At 35.3% G+C, this 21197-nt stretch overlaps 2 protein-coding genes and 1 pseudogene across 2 annotated transcripts; 2 read left to right on the forward strand and 1 right to left on the reverse strand.

Annotated features, from left to right (window-relative positions):
• Positions 1–1983: 1983 nt before the first annotated feature.
• On the reverse strand, positions 1984–2943 carry LOC142633730 (uncharacterized). Its single transcript, XM_075807984.1, has 2 exons — positions 2626–2943; positions 1984–2514 (listed from the first exon to the last, which is right to left on the reverse strand). The coding sequence occupies exons 1-2, from the start codon at positions 2941–2943 to the stop codon at positions 1984–1986; spliced, it is 849 nt and encodes a 282-aa protein (XP_075664099.1).
• Positions 2944–5663: 2720 nt separating this feature from the next.
• LOC142616106 (uncharacterized) lies at positions 5664–8944 on the forward strand. The gene is made up of 2 exons (XM_075788995.1): positions 5664–8013; positions 8347–8944. The coding sequence occupies exons 1-2, from the start codon at positions 5664–5666 to the stop codon at positions 8730–8732; spliced, it is 2736 nt and encodes a 911-aa protein (XP_075645110.1). The 3' UTR covers positions 8733–8944.
• Positions 8945–14383: 5439 nt separating this feature from the next.
• Positions 14384–18277, forward strand: LOC142633737 (MDIS1-interacting receptor like kinase 2-like; annotated as a pseudogene).
• The last annotated feature ends 2920 nt before the right edge of the window (positions 18278–21197 follow it).

The raw sequence follows: 21197 nt of genomic DNA on the forward strand, positions 1-21197 counted from the left end.
GAACAGTAAAGCCTCATATCCCGCCTTATTGTTGGTAGTTGAGAATCCCGATCTCAGTGATTTCTCGAACGTAAGCCCCTCCGAAGACACAAGAACTAGTCCCACACCTGATCCTCTTTGATTCACTGCTCCATCAACATACACCTTCCAGGTCGGACGTTCTTTGCACAAAATTGTGCCAACTGATTTTTCATCCATGTGCAACCCCTTTACACATTCTTCTGAGGAAGGTTTAGCGAATTTTGCCACCAAATCAGCAAGGACCTGGCCTTTGACAGAGGTGCGAGGCATATATTTAATATCGAAAGCCCCTAGGATAGTTCCCCATTTTGCTATCCTCCCTGAGTAATCAGCACTTCGCAATACCGACTTGAGAGGGAGCTAAGTCAAAACAACAACTGTGTGGGATTGAAAATAGTGAGGAAGTTTATGTGTAGCATGCATTACGGCCAGAATCGCTTTCTCCAGTGGTAAATAACACACCTCAGCTTCATGCAAAGATTTGCTCACATAGTAAACTGGTCTCTGTACACGACTATCGTCCCGTATTAAAACCAAACTGACGGCATTTATGGCCACAGCTATATATGCAAATAGGATTTCATCTATCTTTGGCCGAGACATGATTAGTGGTCGAGAAAGGTACTCTTTAAGCTGTTGAAAAGCTAAAGCACACTCCTCGGTCCATTCGAATCTCTTCCACTTATAAGTAACTGGAAGAAAGCTGTTGAGAGCAGCGGTCATCCCAGTCAACTTCTGAACTTCCTTTGGATTCCGAGGTGGTTGCAAGCTGTTGATTGCCCTAACTTATGCCGAATTCACTTCTATTCCTCTATGAGTCTCCATGTAGCCTAGGAATTTACCAGAGCTTACACCAAAAGAACATTTAGAGGCATTAAGGCGCAATTTGTACTTTCTGAGCGTTTGAAAGGTGTCATCCAAATCTTTCACATGCGTAGGCACCATTTTGCTTTTCACCACCATGTTTTCCATATACACCTCAATAGTCTTTCTTAGCCGTGACTCAAACATCCTGGTCATCATCCTTTGATAGGTAGCCCCTGCGTTTTTTAAACCAAATGGCATCACCTTGTAATGATAATCCTTTGTAGGAGTAATGAAGGTTGTCTTCTCCTAATCATCTAGTGCCAAAGGTATTTGGTGATAGCCTTAGAAAGCATCCAAAAAACTCATCCGTGGATATCCAACCGTAGCATCCATCAACTGATCTATACGAGGCATTAGAAATGAATCCTTAGGACAAGCCTTGTTCAAGTTTGTGAAGTCCACGCATACTCTCCACTTCTCGTTCTTCTTTTTTACTACCACTGTATGTGATAACCATTCCGGATAAAAAACTTCTTTGATTGCCCCAGCCCTTTTGAGCTTGAGCAACGCTTCCTTGATAGCCTCGGCATGCTTCTTAGAGGAACGCTGAGGTGGTTGCCTCCTCGGAACAACAGTAAGATTGACGTTCAAATGATGGCAAATGAAACTTGGATCAACCTTAGGGGCTTCATAGGGATCCCAATCAAACACATCTATATTCTTTTTCAAAAACATAACCAACTCCATCTTCTCCTGATGTGGTAGCCGAACACTGACCTGAAATAATTTTTCAGGGTCATCACCAATAAGAAACTTTTCTAATTCTTCACATGTTGCCTCCTCTACTGTCACTGCATTGGGCGCATCCAGAGACATTAATTGCTATAAGTCCTCTGCAACCGAGGCCGAGGACTCTGGTTTAGCCTGATGTAAAACTGCAACCGATATACACTACCTCGCCACTGATTGGCTCCCAAGAATTTCTTCAATCAATCCCCTCGACGGGAACTTCACTTTGACATGTAGAGTTGAGGAAACAGCACCTAAAACATGCAAACAAGGCCTTGCCACGATGGCCGTATATAGGGAATAAGCGTTAACCACAATGAAATCCACGTCGATAGTTTCCAAACCTGACTGCACGGGCAAACAAATTTATCCCTTTGGTATGACGGCCTTTCCTTCAAAACTTATTAATGGGGAATCATAAGCTGTAAGATCCTTGAGCTTCAGATTAAGCCCCTTAAACAAGTCAAGGTACATAATATTCGTGCCACTACCCTGATCAACCATCACTCTCTTCACATCATAGCCCCTTATCCTTAATGTAACCACCAGAGCATCGTCATGCGGTTGAATGGTCCCAACCTTATCTTTATTCGAGAAGCCCAAAATCGGTGGAGTATCCCTTTTAATCCTCTTCGGCCTTGAGCCAGACTCCTTGGCGAGAATATGTGACACAGACATCACCCTAGTAGGACAGGAGCCAGTCCTGCCAGGAGCAGTGAAAATGACATTAATCGTTCCCAAGCGAGTTCGGGATGAGTTGTTACTCTGATTAATTGAACCTGAATGGCTTCCTTGTCCATTGGGCTGATACAAAAATTGCTTCAACTTTCCTTCACTAACCAACTGCTTCAAATGGTTCCATAGTGTCTGACAATTCTCAGTAGTATGACCTATGTCCTGATGATATTGACAAATGAGATTCTAATTTCGCTTCGTAGGATTTCTAGCCATCTTGCTGGGCCATTTGAAGTATGGTTCCTTCCGAATCTTCTCCAACAATTGGTGTACCGGTTCTCGGAATACAGTGTTAATTACTTGAGGAATGGTTGAACACGATTGACTAGCGAAATCTCTCCTCGGCCTATTGTTGTTGTATCTGTCCGACCTGATATCCCTCCTCTGCTGAGGGATAACTTTCACCTTCCCTTTTTCTTGCTGCTGATCTTCCTCGACCCGTTTGTACTCGTCAATATGGTCCATGAGCTGACGTACACTCTGTATAAGCTTTTTGGTTAGAGATTTCCTTAAGTCGTGATTAGTTGGAAGACCTACCTTAAAAGTGTTAATCACCACCTCTTCAAAATCGCCATCGATTTCATTAAACATCTCCTAGTATCTATCATACGTTTTCAAGGTCTTTCCCTCCCTCATGGCCATGGACAACAATGAGTCCAAAGGCTGAGGAACCCTACTGCAGGTAATGAATCAAGAGCCAAATGCCCTAGTGAGCTCCATGAAAGAATCAATAGAACCCGCCTTCAGGCCATTAAACCATCTCATCGCCACAGGTCCTAAGTTAGAAGAGAAGACTTTGCACATTAAAGTTTCATTCTTAGAGTGTACCACCATTCTCTGATTGAAATGACTCACGTGCTCCACTGGGTTTATTTTGCCATTATAGATGGTGAACGTGGGCTGAGTGAACCGTCGTGGAAGCCTTCCTTTTTCAATCCTGCGTGTGAAAGGTGACTTGGAGATTTGATGCAACGCCTTGCTCATAGCATCGTTTCCCAAGCCCTTGGAGGAAGACTTCTTATCCCTACAACCATGAAGATCGTCTTTCTCATACGAGAAAGTTTAGGAGGAGTTCTGGACCTTGGCCTGTAACTACTGCCTTGGGAGCCCTCGGAAGAAGGATCAGAAAGAGATGGTGTCCGCCTCCGTCTCGCACGGTGCAACTTCTTCTTAAGGTGATCAATCTCCTTCTACATGGCCTTCATATCATCCTCATGGGGGACTCTGCATCCACCACGCGAACGACTCCCACCAGTGTGCATTGTATGTACACTACCCTCTCGATCCCTTTCACGTTTAAGATGTTGAAAATGATCCTCACGCTGGGACCCCTGAAACTCTGCATGATGCAGATCTGAGCCTGCCATAGTATTCCAATTCCTTAAACACAAGGTCCCCACAGACGGCGCCAATCGTAAGTGCACAATTTGTACCCGGACCCAACCACGTGATGGGTTCAGGCCCAAAAAGCCTTATACAATCAAATTTGTAGAGTGTGGGCTTGAAACCTAGGTTTTATGGATATTGGACAACTGGTAGGTGAGCTAGATCGCCTCAATGGATAAAAATAACAGAAAATATCTTCGGACGTAAGCCGAGGATGACTTGTATTGCCTTTCCTTCTTTAAACAATAAATTAAAACTCAAGGTGATGTGTACAATGCTATTTCTCTTTTTCTTGTCCAATCCCCCTCTCTAATGCCTCTTTAGTTCTCTTATATCACTCTTTTTCCTCCTTTCCTCTTCCACGTGTAGCACAGATCGCCCAATTAGATACTTGTCCCATCCATCACCTTCTTGAAGTTTTCAAAAAATAGCTGGAAGGCTGACCACTACTGTTCAGAGGTTATTTCCCCATTAATGCGGCCAGAGAGGTAGGTGCAGAGCCTTTAATGCGGTGGTAGTAGCTTTCTTCAAGATATTTCTCATTCATTATTCCTGTCTATAGTTTTTTTTTTTTTTTTGTAGAATATATCTCCACCCAATGGACCTTCCAGAATTTCCTTCCAAACATCCTGACACGTCGTACAATCTTCACCTGACTTGGCCGAGGAGACGCCCCTCCTCGGATAATCCCTATCAACCTCTCCAACAATAGTTTATTTGTGGGCTTTAAAGCCCTGCTCGGACAGGTAAATACCCTCAAATCAGGCCCAAGGCCCCAAAGCGTATTTTGGCCATCCTGCCCCTACAATGTTTATTTTGAGTCAGTTTATTATCGTCCTTTTCTTTTAGCTTTCTAGGTTATTTGTTCATCTACAATTTTTTAAGGTCTCACTTCTTCTTCTTTTTTTTTTTCCTAAAAACAACCATACTTTAACTAAATTTAAATGAAGGCATTCAACGAAATGCCAAATAATTTTTTTTTTTAAAATAGTTGCTGTATTTAACTGAAATATTTACAGCTCTAGATTAGAACCCAAACTGGGATATTTCTATGGTCTTTTGAAGACAAGTGACTTGGATGTGGGCCATCAACCAAGTCCTCAGTTGAGCAGTTTGAAGGAGTGTAACGCAGTGTCAGAGCATGTGATGGGAATTGAACAAAGTTTCTCTCCAAATTAGTTTGGAGAAAAACTTTTCAAACTTCTCATATATTTCTTTTTTGGGTATAAATTTTGAAAATCTAACCGTTGAATTTCATGTTCCTTATGTTCTTAACATGCATATCAAATTTCGTTCAAATCAGATATTATTTACTATTTGATCAGTTAACTTATTTTTTATATACAAGTTTAAATTACAAAAACTTGAAATTGTAACATTTATTTGATAACATAGCAATTGATATTTGATTTTTTTAAAATTTTATAAGCATTAAGGATGCAATAAGAACATACGATTTAATGGTTAGATTTTCGAAATTCATACTTATAAATATATATGATGAGTTTGTATACTCTCTCTCCAAATTAATTTGAAGAAAAACTTTGTTGATGAAATTATGATCGGACCGAATTTGTAATGTGAAAGGAAGGAGTGGATGGTGTCTTTTCAAAAAGATTCCAAGGCCACTAAAAGTATCCTAAATACAGAGAGAGAGAGAGAGAGAGATGTATAAAATTTGTCGTTATTGCACCATGAAAATGATTGCAACGGAAATTCCTCCACTCTTCTCAATAATTTAGAAGACCTGAACATTTCAGAAGTCATCGCACGAAGTTACCTGGGAAATTTCTCGGATGACTTACAGTATTTCTCGGATGACTTACAGTATGTGTATAGCGTATTAAAAACTCCATGACGAGTCACAAGTAGCACACAGCAACTACACACTTCACAAACACAAAGCAAATACACACTTCACAAGCATGACACACTCCATTTCAGTTTCCATAATGGACGTTGTAGGTATTAGTTTAGTTTTTGCCTATGCTGCTAATATGGTTACTACTACCCCATTAGTGGCAGCATCTGAATCTTCAGCACTTGATCTGGAATCAAAAGCTCTACTTGAGAGTGGGTGGTGGAGTGACCATACTAACGACACTTCAAGTCGCTGTGGGTCGGGGTGGCTCGGTATAACTTGTGATAAAGCTGGAAGCATCATAGAGATTGACCTTGCAGATAAGTTCCAGGTGGGAGATAAGTTCAGTCAATTCAACTTCTCTTGCTTCCCAAATTTGGTAAGTCTTAGTCTTGCTGGAACTGGACTTAGGGGCTGCATCCCGCAAGAGATAGGTGCTCTTTCAAAACTCAAGCACCTTGACTTGTCTAAGAATTCTCTTACAGGTGAGCTACCTCTTTCTCTTGCAACTCTTACCCAATTAGAAAAGCTTGACATTTCTTCCAATGAACTCAGTGGTCTCATTCCCCAAGAATTAGGGAATTTGAATAACCTTCTAGAACTACACCTCAATTCAAACAAACTTAATGGTACCATTCCTTCAAATATAGGAAAGCTAGAGAAGCTGGTTTCTTTGGACCTAGCATATAACATGCTCACTGGGCAAATCCCTTACACATTGGGTTACTTAACCAGTTTGACCCATTTGTCTCTTGGTTCCAACCATATCAATGGGTCCATTCCTCCCCAAATAGCCAAACTAAGAAAACTCAGTCACTTGAGCCTCGATAGTAATGAACTTATTGGCCTAATCCCTGTAGCTGTGGGTGATTTATCTGATTTAGAAACTCTGTCCCTTAGTTCGAACAAACTCAAAGGTTCCATCCCCCAAGAGATAGCGATGTTGACCAAATTGTCTTCCTTGGTTCTCAGTGTTAATAGTCTCAGTGGACCAATTCCTTCATCCTTGGGTGCTTTAACCAATTTGAAGGCTCTCGACATTCATTCAAACCAAATAAATGGTGTTATATATAGTCAAATTGGATTTAATAACCTTTTGGAGGACCTTGACCTATCAAACAACTACATATCTGGCACTATACCGTATGAGCTTACTCTACTAACGCACCTGAAAAACCTCAAACTTTCTTCAAACAAACTTTCTGGCAAGATACCTCTTGGTATAGAAAAACTTGACTCTCTTTCTACTCTAGACCTGTCCCAAAATGAGCTGATCGGTCCCATTCCAACTAACCTTTCGGATATGTTGGAGAAGTTGTTATTGAGCCACAACAACTTAAATGGAAGCATTCCCTTTCAAATTGGTAGCCTTAGCTTGCTAAACACTCTAGACCTTAGTCATAACCTTATAAGTGGAGAAATCCCTTCATATCTTGGAAATTTGACAAACTTAAGGACCCTGGATCTCAGCTACAATAATCTCACTGGCAACATTCCCTTTTCTCTCCTTAACAAGCCAAAAATAAATTTGTCTTACAATCTTTTGAATGGTACAATCCCAGAAACTTTAGCGAAGGATCTTCCACCAGAGTCATTAACGGGGAATAAGGATTTACACTTCGACAATACAGATTGCTCTCTTTGCATTCCGTCCTCCCCACCTGTTGGCTCCATGAACAATGGAAAAAGCAAGAAAGTCATGGAACCCAAAACTATTCCTCTTCCCATCGTAACTTTCCTTGTCTTCTTATTAGTTGGAAGTTTGTTATTCTCTCTATGTAAATTTGAGAATAAGCAATCTGAGGCAAGAGAGAAGAAGAATGGCGACATATTCTGCTTTTGGAATTATGATGGAAAAATTGCATACGAAGACATCATTGAAGCAACAGAGGACTTTGACATCAAATACTGTATTGGAACAGGTGGTTATGGTAGTGTTTACAAAGCACAATTGCCCAATGGCAAAGTGGTTGCCTTAAAGAAACTTCATTGTTATGAGGCTAAGAATCCAGCTTTTGACAACAGTTTCAAGAATGAGGTGAAAATGCTAACAGAAATTCGACATAAGAACATTGTCAAACTTCATGGGTTTTGTTTACACAAGCAATGCATGTTTTTGATTTATGAATACATGAAAAGGGGAAGCCTATTTTGTGTCCTAAACAATGATCTTGTAGCTGTGCAATTGGATTGGACTAAGAGGGTGAATGTCATTAAAAGCATAGCGCATGCTTTATCTTACTTGCATAATGATTGCACCCCAGCAATTGTACATCGAGACATAACGACCAACAATGTGCTACTGAACTCGAAGTGGGAGGCTTTTGTCTCAGACTTTGGCTCAGCTCGATTCCTTGATCCTGCCTCCTCAAATCAAACTATAGTTGCCGGAACTTATGGATATGTTGCCCCAGGTAAACTATTTATCTCGTTGATCCCTATTTATTAATCTTTTTCACTACCACATCTTAGTTTAAAAAGGTTGAAAATTGATACTAAGTGGGCTTGCCAAACAGTCATGGTTGTTGAATTTTATAAATATGTTATTATAACAGCTGTATCACTAAGGTGTAATATAAACATGCACATTGAACTTTGTATGCTATAACATATTAAGTTTGTTCACAATATTTTGTGCCTTCAATTGTGAACAAAAAAGAAGTTCAGTACTCATTGATAAAAGAAGAAACGATCACTGATTTCGTTAATTGCATTCTTTTTATAAAAAAAATTTTCCTCCAATGCAGAGCTTGCCTATACTATGGTTGTGACTAAAAGATGCGATGTTTATAGTTTTGGAGTGGTAGCACTAGAAACATTAATTGGGAGGCATCCAAGAGAGATGTTGCCATCATTGTTGTCACTATCTTCTCAAAAAACAATGCTATATGAAGTGCTAGACCAACGCCTTCCACCTCCGGATCAAGTGGTTGCCCATGATATTGTTCTCATTGCAGCAATTGCATTTGCATGCCTACACACCAATCCAAAGTCTCGGCCAACAATGAAATGTGTGTCTCAAGAATTTCTTGTCCAACAGCCACCACCAACCAAGCCATTAGAAGGAATCTCACTAAGACAGCTATGGAATCAAGAAATCTACATGGTTTGTCAGATGGAAACTAAACCATGAATTTTTGTTTTCTGGGTGAGTATCATATTTGTCAAAAGACAGATAAAATGGTACTAATGAAAAAAAAAAAAAAAAAAAACTAATATTGCACTGAAATTAATTTTCCTTTCTAATTGCATCATCATAATATTACTGTTTATGCTATTGCCATTCATTCAGAGCCAAAATGCTTCTTCAATGTGGATATTCACAAGTTCATCCTTTGTGTTAGATTACGCGCAAGGATTTCATCAAGAATTCCAAATCTTTTAAGTGATCAAAATTCGAAAGCATGTTAATCTCGTTTTCCATTGTTGATTTCCTTCAAGTTATAGCACCAATCTTCTCGAAATCTTCTTGTTGTCGGGCTGCCATTGTCCGATCAGCTTCATGGGATTTCAATTTCCAAAATGACAAATCAAGAATTTTATGTGCATTACCTTCCATGAAGTTACTGCAACTTATTTGAAGGTTTTTTTTTTTTTTTTTGAAGATGAAACAGAGGAACCTTATAAAATGTATTTTCAATATATTGTAGCAAATTAAGCTATCCCAACATTTACAAAAATATGATTTTCCTGTCAAAGGAATACATTTACATGAATGACAATATTAGGTTATTGCAGCTATTTTTCATAATAATACAATGAATAATGTATGGACATTGTTCGAACTAAGGCTCAAGAATTGGAATGGTTGCACTAATTGTTCACTAGAGTTTTGACAGTCATCCAATCACATGTTCGGGAAGTACAATAGTTACTTCAATGATCAAGGCGTAAACATATTTCCTTCAGTGAATAGATATTCCATTTTTATGTTGGAAAAAAAATTTCTTCCAAATCAAATTCGAGAGCCCATTAATTGTTGATTCAAATTATTATTCACTTGTTCATTTAATTATCTAACTTATTTTATTATTATATGCCTTACTTAGTTTTTAGATGAGTTAAATATTATATTTTTTCGTTTTTAGATGACTAAAATTATACTTTACCATCCTAAATTATAACTCGTGTTACACTTTGCACCCTGCCAAAAAATTTGCCATTATCTCAAGCAGCAACACATGAAAAGACTAATTCTCAATTAACAATTTTAATCAATCTCAAAAAAATCCATTAACAATTTTATGAAAATCAGTTAAATCTAGTCATTTTGAATAGAGATAATCAGTTAACAATTTTAATCAATCTCCAAAAAATATTATCACCAAAGTACCAAGCCAAAATGGCAATCACACAAGAGCACAAATAATTACATGAAAAACCATTTCTCATGGAATGGAAAAAATCACAAGGCATACTTTGAATAAATCAAGTATTATAACATCAATTACAAATTCATTTTTCAAGTTAATGCCTAACTTGAGATCCACATCAAATACAATATTATATCTCTCTAACAATTTATGTAAATTCACTCGAAATCTTCACCCGTTTTGAATACAAAAACTTCCTATGGATGTAGCACCCAAAACCTTGTTATTTTTCTTACTCTCACACACACTCACTCCACTATTTTTTTTTCATCACTATGCTGACTGCAATTTCTCTTATTTTCTCTTATGCAGCATACTCTTGTACTCTCTCTCTTCACGTTGCAAGACGCCAGCCCTATATTTTTTTTTTTTCATTCTCCTCTTCTTTTTTATGTTTTGCAACATTAATCCTAATCTCACAAACTCTCTTTGATCTGTGCACTTTGCAAAAGCCTTTGAGAGAAAACCCAAACATTCTTGTCTTTCTCGTAGTACTACCTCCCACACAAAAAATCCTTTTTTCCTCTCTTGGTTTCACTTGATTTTTCTCCTCTCCCCATAGAAGAGGATCATTGGGCCAAAACCATTAAATTCTTTGAGCACTGTTTATTTACAGGACTTAATTCCTCTTTCTTTGTGAACAAGAAATACATTATTTCTTTGACAAGGAATATACTTTCCTTTGACTCTAAGAAATATCATTTTCTTCCAAGCCAAGTAAATCTACTCATACAAATTCATTTATTTTCGAGTGCTAATTCTAGATGAAATATTCTTTTAAGTGGAAATTGTTCTTGACTACATGCCATTAACATTTAAAATTCTACTTGATTATTAGTGGTATAAGGTCTTAAGTATAAATTATGGCTATTACACCATTAGCTGATTCCACTAATCTATTTCAGGACATCATCTGAAACCTAAAAGTAAAATATAAATCATGGCCACTACACCATTTATTGATTCCACTATTAATTTGGACCTCTTATGAGACCTTCAAAAGTGTAGGAAATAAATTGTGGTCATTAAACCATTTACTGATTGCACTTTGCACTAGTCAGATTCTTTGCAACTCGTCCTAACTCAAATTGCTAGCTTCACAGCAATTTCACTAAAAAGAGAGCTGGACTTACAGACACCCAACAGGGGCGCAATGTGGAAATTTGCACTTCAAAAAGAAATGTCCAAGATGATTTGGAATTCAGGAAATCTCACGAGAATCGATTTCAAGAAGATTATTAAGGTATAAAAGAGGAAAGCCCATCCGAACTCTCAAAATTTTTACTAATAATACTAATATATTGAACTAAAATGTCTTATTTGCCCCCTGACACAAAGGACAAAAAGCTTTTTTATTTATTGTGTTGTACATGTTTGTCTGACTTTTTTTCAATTCCTACCAACTTTTCTTATACCTAATACTAACGTCATGTTTGTTTCGACAAAATATCTGGTATAAAGATAGTTTTTTGTGTTTGGTAGCATAAAAAAGAAGGTAAGAAAAAATTATTTTTAGTTAACATAAAAAGTATGTCTTATTTTTAGAGACTATTTTCTACTAAATTTTTTTAGAAAACAATTTTATCTCATAGCAAGCTAAATAAGAGAATTTAGCAAATTATTTTTTAACTCATTTAAAGTTACTATTAAATATTGAAAAAATGAGATAGTTTTGTAGAACTCTTATATATAACTAATGGGTCCTGCCTAGTAATGATTGAAAAAAAAGAACAACCCACTACATAGAATAGGAGTCAGAACTCAGAAGCCTAAACCTAATAGAATTCTAAAACAAAAAAATGTGTATATATATAATATAATATAATATAAACAAACTACTTTCAAGCACACATGACGCCTCCCATAAAAAAAGAAAATTTCTTTTGGTACTAGTATCTTTCGGTTTGTATCCTAGAGTTTTTGTTGAATTTTTAAAAGTAATCGTGCTATTGAGTTACATTTAAATATTCACAAGTATATTGCATATTCTTAATACTAAATTTCTGGCTCCACAATTACTTACAGGTGAGCTACCACTTTCTCTTTCAAATCTTACTTAATTAGAGGAGCTTGACATTTCTTCCAATGAACTCAATGGTTTTGTTAGAGATATGTTAGACATATTAGCCCAATATAATAGGCCCAAACCCACTCTTACTTATGCTAATAGTCTAGAGTTTAGCTGTTTATATATACTCACGTTAAAGTTCATTATAACATAGGTTATTGTATTACACTCTTACATAATAAAGTTGTAACCCTTAAGGGATTCCTCCGTAGGTATAAGTCAACAATGCTAAACCACGAAACCCTCATGTTCTCAGTGTTCCTAATCTATACTCTCACTTCCGCATCCACTCTAACATATACAATATGGTATAATACATTACATTGCTAATATATTTAACATGTTCCATTCCCTAGGATTGGAGAATTTGAATAACCTTCTTGTATTACTCCTCCTTGCAAACAATCTTTTTGGTACCTCTCCTTCAAATATAGGAAAGCTAAAGAAACTTGTTTCTTTGGACCTAGAGTGTAAAATGCTCAATGGTCCAATCCCTTACTCATTGGGTTATTTAACTAGTTTGACCTGTTTGTATCTTGGTTCCAACCCTATCAATGGGTCCATTCCTCCACAAATAGCCAATATAAGAAAACTCATTTACTTGAGCCTCAATAATAATATACTTTTTTTTTGAGAAACCAAACCCAAGAGAAAGGCCAAGAAAATTTATAAAAGCACAAAAGGGCTATTTACAGTCACGAGATACAAGAGGAGCTATATCATCAAGGACGGAATCAATCCACACCTGTAGCTCATTACCAGATTTAACATGTATGACAAGGAAATGGGCAATAGTGTTACCGGTTTTTTTTACATGAAAAAAGTGAGAAATGCGAAACTCTGTAGCTAGCCTTAGGTTGTGTTTGTTTGGAGGTGAAATAGGGTGGATGGAAAACTTTGGAGAGAAAATAGGAATGAAAACTTTTTGGAGTGTATTTGGTTAGGTAGGGAGGAAGGAAAATAAATAGTGGGGCCCAGATGTTTTCTTTTCGAACTCACCAAAAAGTTCTCTACAAAATAGAGAGAAAACTGAGAGAGAAAAGCTCATGAAATGAGCTTCCAAAAATACCCTTGGAATTCACCTCCAATTTTGCAATGTGTTGGCTTTTTTTTTTTTTAATCTTTTAATTTTTTTTTTCTTTTTGCTACTAATGTGTGTTGACTTTCTCTCTCTCTCTCTCTCTCTCTCTCTCTCTTTTTATTTTATTTTTTTAATTTTCTTTGCTTGCTTTTGTCTGGACATGTTGGCTTCTTTTTTTTTTTTTTTCCTCTGGAAGTGTAGCTTTCTTCTTTTTTTTTTCTTTTTTTTTTAAGTACTCATATGTTTATTTTCTCATTAATTTTGGTTGGTTTTTGTTTTTGTTCTTTTTTTTTTAGAAAACAGTTTTGGTTTAATTTCTTATGCTTTTCATTTATTTATTTATTGAAGTGTCCATCTATACACAATTTTTTAAAAGTATAATGTGTTACTTTTTGTTTTATTTAATAGAGGCATAATAGTAAATTTATACAAACTTTATTTTCACAAAACAAAAAAGTTTTCAATCCTTCCACTTTTTCACCCTCCCAACCAAACACAAATAAAGGAAACTAAAATTTATTTTATCCTCCTACTTTTCCATCCTGTAATACCTCGAAAAAAAAAAAAGATTAAAAGGAAGAGTATTTAAGTAAATCTTTTGTGGCGTCAATTTTATAATTATAATTACAAGGGAGCTTTTAGAAAATAAGGTTGAAACCCTAGCTATATATAAGCTTATTATGTCAATGTATATGGAGAAATATTTTGAGAGATGAGACTACCCAAAATGCTCAAGTAGAGAAGGTTTGATGCACAATTGAGGTGATATCTAAGGATTTTAGAGAAAGTGTTTGGGAGAAATTCTTTGTGGTGAGTTAGCTGAGGTAAGTAACCTTATCCTAATTGGTTTTATTTTGCGTATTTTAACTACTAAAAATTGTTTATAGTTGTTACAATTTTATTTTTATTGTATTACTGATTTCAAGTAAAGAATTCACAAATATATTTGATTACTGAATATATAATGTATTTTATTTAATTACTTTTTAGCTATACTGAATTAAAGTAAAGAATAAAGAATTTTCACAAAAATACATGAACATTGAATTTAAGATTTATTTTATTTAATTGTTATTTTTTATAGCTATATTGATTTAAAGTAAATAATATAGAAATATCACAAATATATTTGAATATTGAATATATGATTATATATACATATATATATGTATTTGAATAAGATATATTTTTGTTAGAAACTATGATTTCATATATATGATTATAAACAACCTAATTATGAATTGATCCTGATAAACAAACCAATGGGGGTTATTCATTGGTACTCTGATATCCAGCCAATGGGGGTCATTCATTGGTACTCTGATACCCAAACCAATGGGGGTTATTCGTTGGTATACTGATACCCAGTCAATGAGGGACATTCATTGGTACTCTGATACCCAAACCAATGGAGGTTATTCATTGGTACTCTGATACCCACCCAATAGAGGTTATTCATTGGTACTCTGATGCTCAGTCACGGGGATATAGTGTGACCATATTCATAAGATTGTTAAGAATATGAATTACGTTTGAATATTTAAACTATTTCGAGTCCTTAAAACTACATATGTGATTTTGGAAATATTTGAGTATTTGAACTATTTTGAGTCATCAAATAATACTTATGTATTTTTGGAACCTATTGTAAGTTATAATTTTTAATATATGGAAATCTGACTACTTTCTAAACCCTCTATGATATATCTGTAAGATTAAAGTATGTGATTTATTTGCAACTTATTATTTTATGACTATGAAACTTCTTAGTTATTTTTGAAAACCCACAGTATATTATAACTTTTGAAAACTTATATTGCATCTTATACTTTACAGATCTATTGCTTGATAGAACTTATTAGGACTTTGGTTACTTATTGAGTTGTCAACTCACCTCCTTTTTTCCCCTCCAGTTTCAGATTGTGAAGAATAGAAAGTTTTGGGAACTTTGATGTTGTGTTGTGAGCCGGAAAAGAAGCTTAGTGAATTTTGGGATTGGATGGTCTTCTAATAGTTTAATTTTTATTGGCTAATTGGCATTATGTACATGAGGTTTGAATTTTGTTCCTATTAAATTATTGGAGATCTATTCATAAGGAAATAATTTTGAGGTATTTTGGATAAATTTATATTTTACAAATTTTGAGGATAAATTTTAGTTGCTAAGAAGGCCTTACACACTTGTAGGGTGCTTACTTTGTAAGCGTGCGGCAGTTGTCACGTGCCTATCTTTATAGTTGGGTTCGGAGCGTGACACATCCTCTTTCTATTTTCTATCTTCTTACTTTTCCATCTTCTCAACCAAACGGACCCTTAGGGAATCGTACAGCTATGGTTCATTTAACTAATTTAGTAACTTTATTCCTCAACTCCAACAAATTCAATGGTTCCATCCCCTCAGATATATGAAATTTGACCAAACTTGCTTCCTTGAATCTCAGTGTTAACAGTCTCAGTGGATCAATTCCTTCGTTCTTGGGTGGCTTAACGAGTTTGAGAGCTCTCAACATTCATTCAAACCAAATAAATGGTACGATAAGCTCTGATATTGGATATTGTACACTTTTGGAGCAGCTTGACCTATCAAACAACAACATATATGGTATCATACCATATGAACTTACTCTATTAACCCACTTACAAATTCTTAAACTTTCCTCAAACAAACTTTCTGGAATGATACCTCTTGGTATTGAAAATCTAGACATTCTTATGGTTATAGACCTGTCCAAAAATGAGCTGATTGGATCCATCCCAACTGAACTTCCCAATACTTAGGAGGAGCTGTTTTTGAGTGACAACAAATTAAGAGGAAGCATTCCCTTTCAAATTTGTAACCCTAGCTTGCTAGCTACTTTAGACCTCAGTCATAATTTTATAAGTGGAGAAATCCCTTCCTATTTTGGGGAATTGACAAACTTGTTGAACTTGGATCTCAGCCATAATAATCTTACTGGCACCATTCCCTTTTCTCTCTTTTACAAGACAAACAAGACAAATATAAACCTGTCTTACAATTCCTTGAATGGTACAATCTCAGTAGCTTTAGTGAAAGCTCTTCCCCCTGATTCAATAAAGGGGAATAAGAATTTACACATTGCCATTACAGATTTCCCTCTTTGCATTCCACCCCACCCATGAACAACGAAAAAAGCAAGAAAGTCGTCATTCAACCCAAAACAATTCCGTTTCCCATCTTAAATTTCCTTGTCTTCTTAGTTGGGACTTTTTTATTCTCTCGATGTAAGAAATAGCAATCCAAAGCAAGAGAGGAAAAGAATGGAGATATATTCTATATATGAAATTATGATGGAAAAATTGCATATGAAGACATCATTGAAGCGATAGAGGACTTTGACATCAAATACTATATTGGAACAGGTAATTATGGTAGTGTTTACAAAGCACAATTACCTAGTGGCCGAGTGGTTGCCTTGAAGAAACTCCATCATTTTGAGGCTAAGAATCCAACTTTTGACAAGAGTTTCAAGAATGGGGTGAAAACGCTAAGAGAAATACAACATAGGAATATTGTCAAACTTCATGGGTTCTGTTTACACAAACAATGCCTGTTTTTGATTTATGAATACATGAAAAGAGGAAGCCTATTTTGTGTCTTGAGCAATGATCTTGCTGTTGTGGAATTGGATTGGAGCAAGAGGGTGAATGTCATTAAAGGCATAGCACATGCTTTATCTTACATGCATAATGATTGCACCCCATCAATTGTACATCGAGATATAACGACCAACAATGTGCTATTGATGAACTCAAAATTCGAGGCTTTTGTTTCAGACTTTGGCTCAGCTAAATTCCTTGATCCAGCTTCCTCGAATCGAAGTATAGTTGCTGGAACATATGGATAGATTCCACCAGGTAAACTGTTTTTCTTGTGGTTCCCTATTTAATTAGGTTTTTCACTACCATATCTTGGTTTAAAAAGGTAGAAATGTGATACTAAGTGGGTCTTGCTAAATAGTCATGCTAATTGAATTTTCTAAATTTGTTATTAGTTGTATCACTAATGATGTGTAATATGTTGAACAGAAAGAGCAACACAACACGTAGTGAAGAATAATACAACTCTTTATTTCAGACAAAGACAAGGAGCTCTGTACAGATGCACAAGCCACACATAAACAAACGCGGCAACTTTGCCTCTTGCACTTTTCCATCACCAGACTTTTTAGAAGACACACACCAACTCACCTATGCTACTTTACTAAACACACTAACTTTTGTATGGACACTTGGTCACTTACACTATGACTTGGTGCTTATGCTTCACACACAAAGTGGGAGCCCTTTGGTCCCTATTATATACGCGCTGGAAGTTGGTTAAGTCATCAACTTTGAATTTTCTAGTGTTAAAAATATAAAGTGAGAGAGATAGACTGAATAATTTGTATATTCTGTGTGAACAATAATGTACAATAGAGAGTCTTATATAGGCTAGGTATGTGTGCAGTACAAGTAATATAAGTAAATTATAAGTAAAGTATACTGGGTCAAACCCAATGGGCTAATCTAGTTTAAGCTATACACTAACATCCAGCACATTCTTTCACTAACAGTAAAACAGCAAATATCTTTGTGTTGATTTCTAACATAATAAACATGCACATTGAACTTTTGTATGCTATAACATATTTTTAAAAGTTTGTCCACAAGATTTTGTGCCTTAATTGTGGACAAAAAAGAAGTTCTATGCTTATTGATAAAAGAAGAAAACGATCATTGATTTGGTTAATTGTATTTTTTTATTTTTGTCCTTCAATGCAGAGCTTGCTTATACTATGGTTGTCATTGAAAAATGCGATGTTTATAGTTTTGGTGTGGTAGCTCTAGAAACATTGATTGGGAGGCATCCAACAGAGTTGTTGTCATTGTTATTTTCCTCATCTTCTCAAACAATGATGCTATGTGAAGTATTAGACCAACGTCTTCCACCTCTGGATCCAGTGGTTGTCCATGATATGATTCTCATTGCAACAATTGCATTTGCTTGCCTACACACTGAACCAAAATCTCGGCCAACAATGAAAAACGTGTCTCAAGATTTTCTTGCCCAACGGCCACCATCAACCAAGCCATTAGAATTAATCTCACTAAGACAGCTAATGAAGCAAGAAATCTACATGGTTTGTGGAAACTAAGCCATGGATTTTTATTTTCAGGGTGAGTGTCATATTCATCAAAAGACTTGGATGAAAATGGTACTAATCGAAAAAACTAATTTGCACTAAAATTATTTTCCTCTCTAATTGCATCATATTATTTATGTTTATGCTGCTATTTGATACAGATCCAAAATGCATCTTCAATGTGGATGTCCATTACGTGCAAGGATTTCGTCAAGAATTCAGAATCTTTTAGCTGATCTAAAGCACGTTAATCTCCTTTTCCATTGTTGATTTCCTTCCATTCAGTTATAGCACCAATGTTCTCAAAAGCTTCATGTTGCCAGGCTGCCATTTCCTGATCAGCTTCATGATATTCAAATTTCCACAAGACAAATCAAGAATTGTATGTGCATTACCTCCCATGAAGGTTTTTGCAACAGTTGAAGATTTTTCCTATTTGAAGATGAAACAGAGGAACATTATAGTTTGTATTTTTAATAGATTGGAGCAGATTAAGCTATACCAACATTTATACAAAAATGATTTTCCTTTCAAAGGACTACATCTACATGAATGAGAATGATGATATTAGGTTGTAGCGGTAGATTTTCATAATAATATGATGAATAATGCATGGGCTTTGTTTTAACTAGGGCTCAAGAATTAAATAGTTGCACTAATTGTTCACTAGGTTTTTGACTGCCATCCAATCACCTGTTCGGCAGGAACAATAGTTACTTAATGATCAAGGCTTAAACATAATATACACTTTCATGGATATTCAGATTTTCCTGCAGTGAAGAGAATTCCCTTTTTTCTATTGGACAAAATATTATTCCTAATCGAATTGGAGAAACCATTATTTGTGAATTCAAATTATCATTCGCTTGTTTGTTTAATAATGCAACTTGTTTTATAATCATTATATGCCTTATTTAAATGACTTAAAAGAATAGAATTTTCATTAGTGGTCATCTAAATTTCCATATAATGGGTTGAGAGAGGTTTCTCATAATCAGTTTGGAGAAAAAGTTTGTTCTTAATAAAATTAATTTCTAATTTGTTTTGAGGAAAATGAACTTCATAATTTTGGGTATAATACAATGTTCTTGTCTTGTTGGGTTTTAAATGCACTAATGAAAAATGTACTCACACTTACTACTACTGCCTTCGTCAAACCGATCTCAGTGTACGCACTAGCAGTAGCCAACGGTACTATTTCACCCAACGTCCCTAAAGACAGCGACTCAACGATTTGCTAACGATTGACAAAGGTTGAATTATACATGGAGTTGGAGAATGTCTATAAGACACTGATCCCTATAGTATTTATGCAAAACTAGTATTTGATTGGGTTACTGAATCTTAAGGGTAACAATTTACAGATACAATAGGTGAAGATGTACTGCTCTTGTGAGGCAAAATAATGTGCAGATACATTGGCTAGAAAGTGCAGCATTTAAGTTAGATTTTTGTTGTATTTGACAGTGCCAACATACGTAATTTGCTTCCTTTTTTTTTTTTTTGGAGAAGAAAAAATTACATTCTGTTTCTATTTATCTATGAAGATTTTTTATGACAAAAGGGGAAGGAAAAAAAAAATTATAGTTTCTTGTCAAGACTCAAGATCACCATAACTCCTAGGATTAGAAGATATGCACATAGGATTTTTTTTTTCCCTATTTATTTCTTTTTTGAGTGCAAAAAGTAATTGTCTTTAGAGGCTATGACAATGTCCTGGTCATTAAAAAGGGTTTTATATATAAAGTATTTATTTTGCACACTCAGTGTATTACATTGCCTTGACCTCAAGTAAATGTAGATCCCATGTGGAGGATTTACAAGTGGAATCCACCACGTTATTTAAAAAAAAAAATCAAGTGGGTTGATTAGTTTTATATTTTTATATAGTGGTCTTTTTAGTTGGGTAAGTGTGAAATGAGTTCCAGTTTCGTATAGAGTCATTCTCATATATTTCTATTTAATATATGAAGATTCTTTATGACCAAAGGGGGAAACAAATCTCTATAGTTTCTTATCAAGATCACCATAATTCCTAGGCTTAGAAGATTTGCACATAGGCTTTATTTTTCCTATTTATTTATTTTCTAAGTGCAAAAGGTAAATGTATTTGAAGACTGACAATGTCCTAGTCATTTAAAGGGGCTTTATATATAAAGTATATATTTTGCACGCTAATGTATTACATTGCCTTGATCTCAAGTAAATGTAGTTCCCATGTAGGGCATTCATGGAATCCACATTATGTTTAAAAAAAATCTATAATAAATCAAATGGATTGATTAATTCATATTTTTATATTGTGGTCTCTTTAGTTGGGTAGTTGTGAAATGAGTTCTAGTTTCCTATTGAGTCATCCTCATTTATTAAATTATATTATAATAATTGAAAAATGAATAAAAATATATAATATAACGAGATATTTTAATATCTACATAATAAATAGATTCTAAATATGCACACCTATTTTATAATATAAATTTTTTGAAAAAGTTATTTTATAATTAAACTGTTATAATAAGTAGAAAAGTGTGATTCAAACATGGGGTATTCTTCCCACTCTCTCATTCTCCATCCCCTGTATTTTTTGTCTATATTATTTGAAAAAAAAAAAGAGCATTCTTAAGGATTCCCTCAAACTCCCTCCAATTTTTAGCTGGATGTGTAACACATGTCATTTATTTGGTTTTTAAATGTCATATGTCTTGCATTTAATAAAAATTGGAAGGAATTGGAGAATTTAATTGAAGGGGAGCTTATAATAAATCTTTTCCACATATCTAATAGAACTACAACTAATTAGTAGCTTGTAATATTGTTTCAGTTGTTCATATCTAAATAGGGTTAACTATGGATTCAAGTCATAAGTATAACACATGGTTTCGTAAAACTCTATGATTTTCCCCATCTAAATAAAGCATGTTAGTCTTGA

Source organism: Castanea sativa, chromosome 1, assembly GCF_040712315.1.
Source record: "Castanea sativa cultivar Marrone di Chiusa Pesio chromosome 1, ASM4071231v1".
In the NCBI taxonomy this organism is placed as follows: domain Eukaryota; kingdom Viridiplantae; phylum Streptophyta; class Magnoliopsida; order Fagales; family Fagaceae; genus Castanea; species Castanea sativa.

Bases quoted from the DNA above. Each gene is read 5' to 3' on its own strand.
- LOC142616106 (XM_075788995.1), top strand. From the start codon at position 5,664: ATGACACACTCCATTTCAGTTTCCATAATGGACGTTGTAGGTATTAGT. The intron at 8,014-8,346 runs GTAAACTATTTA...CCTCCAATGCAG, and splicing joins TTATGGATATGTTGCCCCAG to AGCTTGCCTATACTATGGTT.
- LOC142633730 (XM_075807984.1), bottom strand. From the start codon at position 2,943: ATGTTTAATGAAATCGATGGCGATTTTGAAGAGGTGGTGATTAACACT. The intron at 2,515-2,625 runs GTACACCAATTG...CAATATCATCAG, and splicing joins ACACTGTATTCCGAGAACCG to GACATAGGTCATACTACTGA.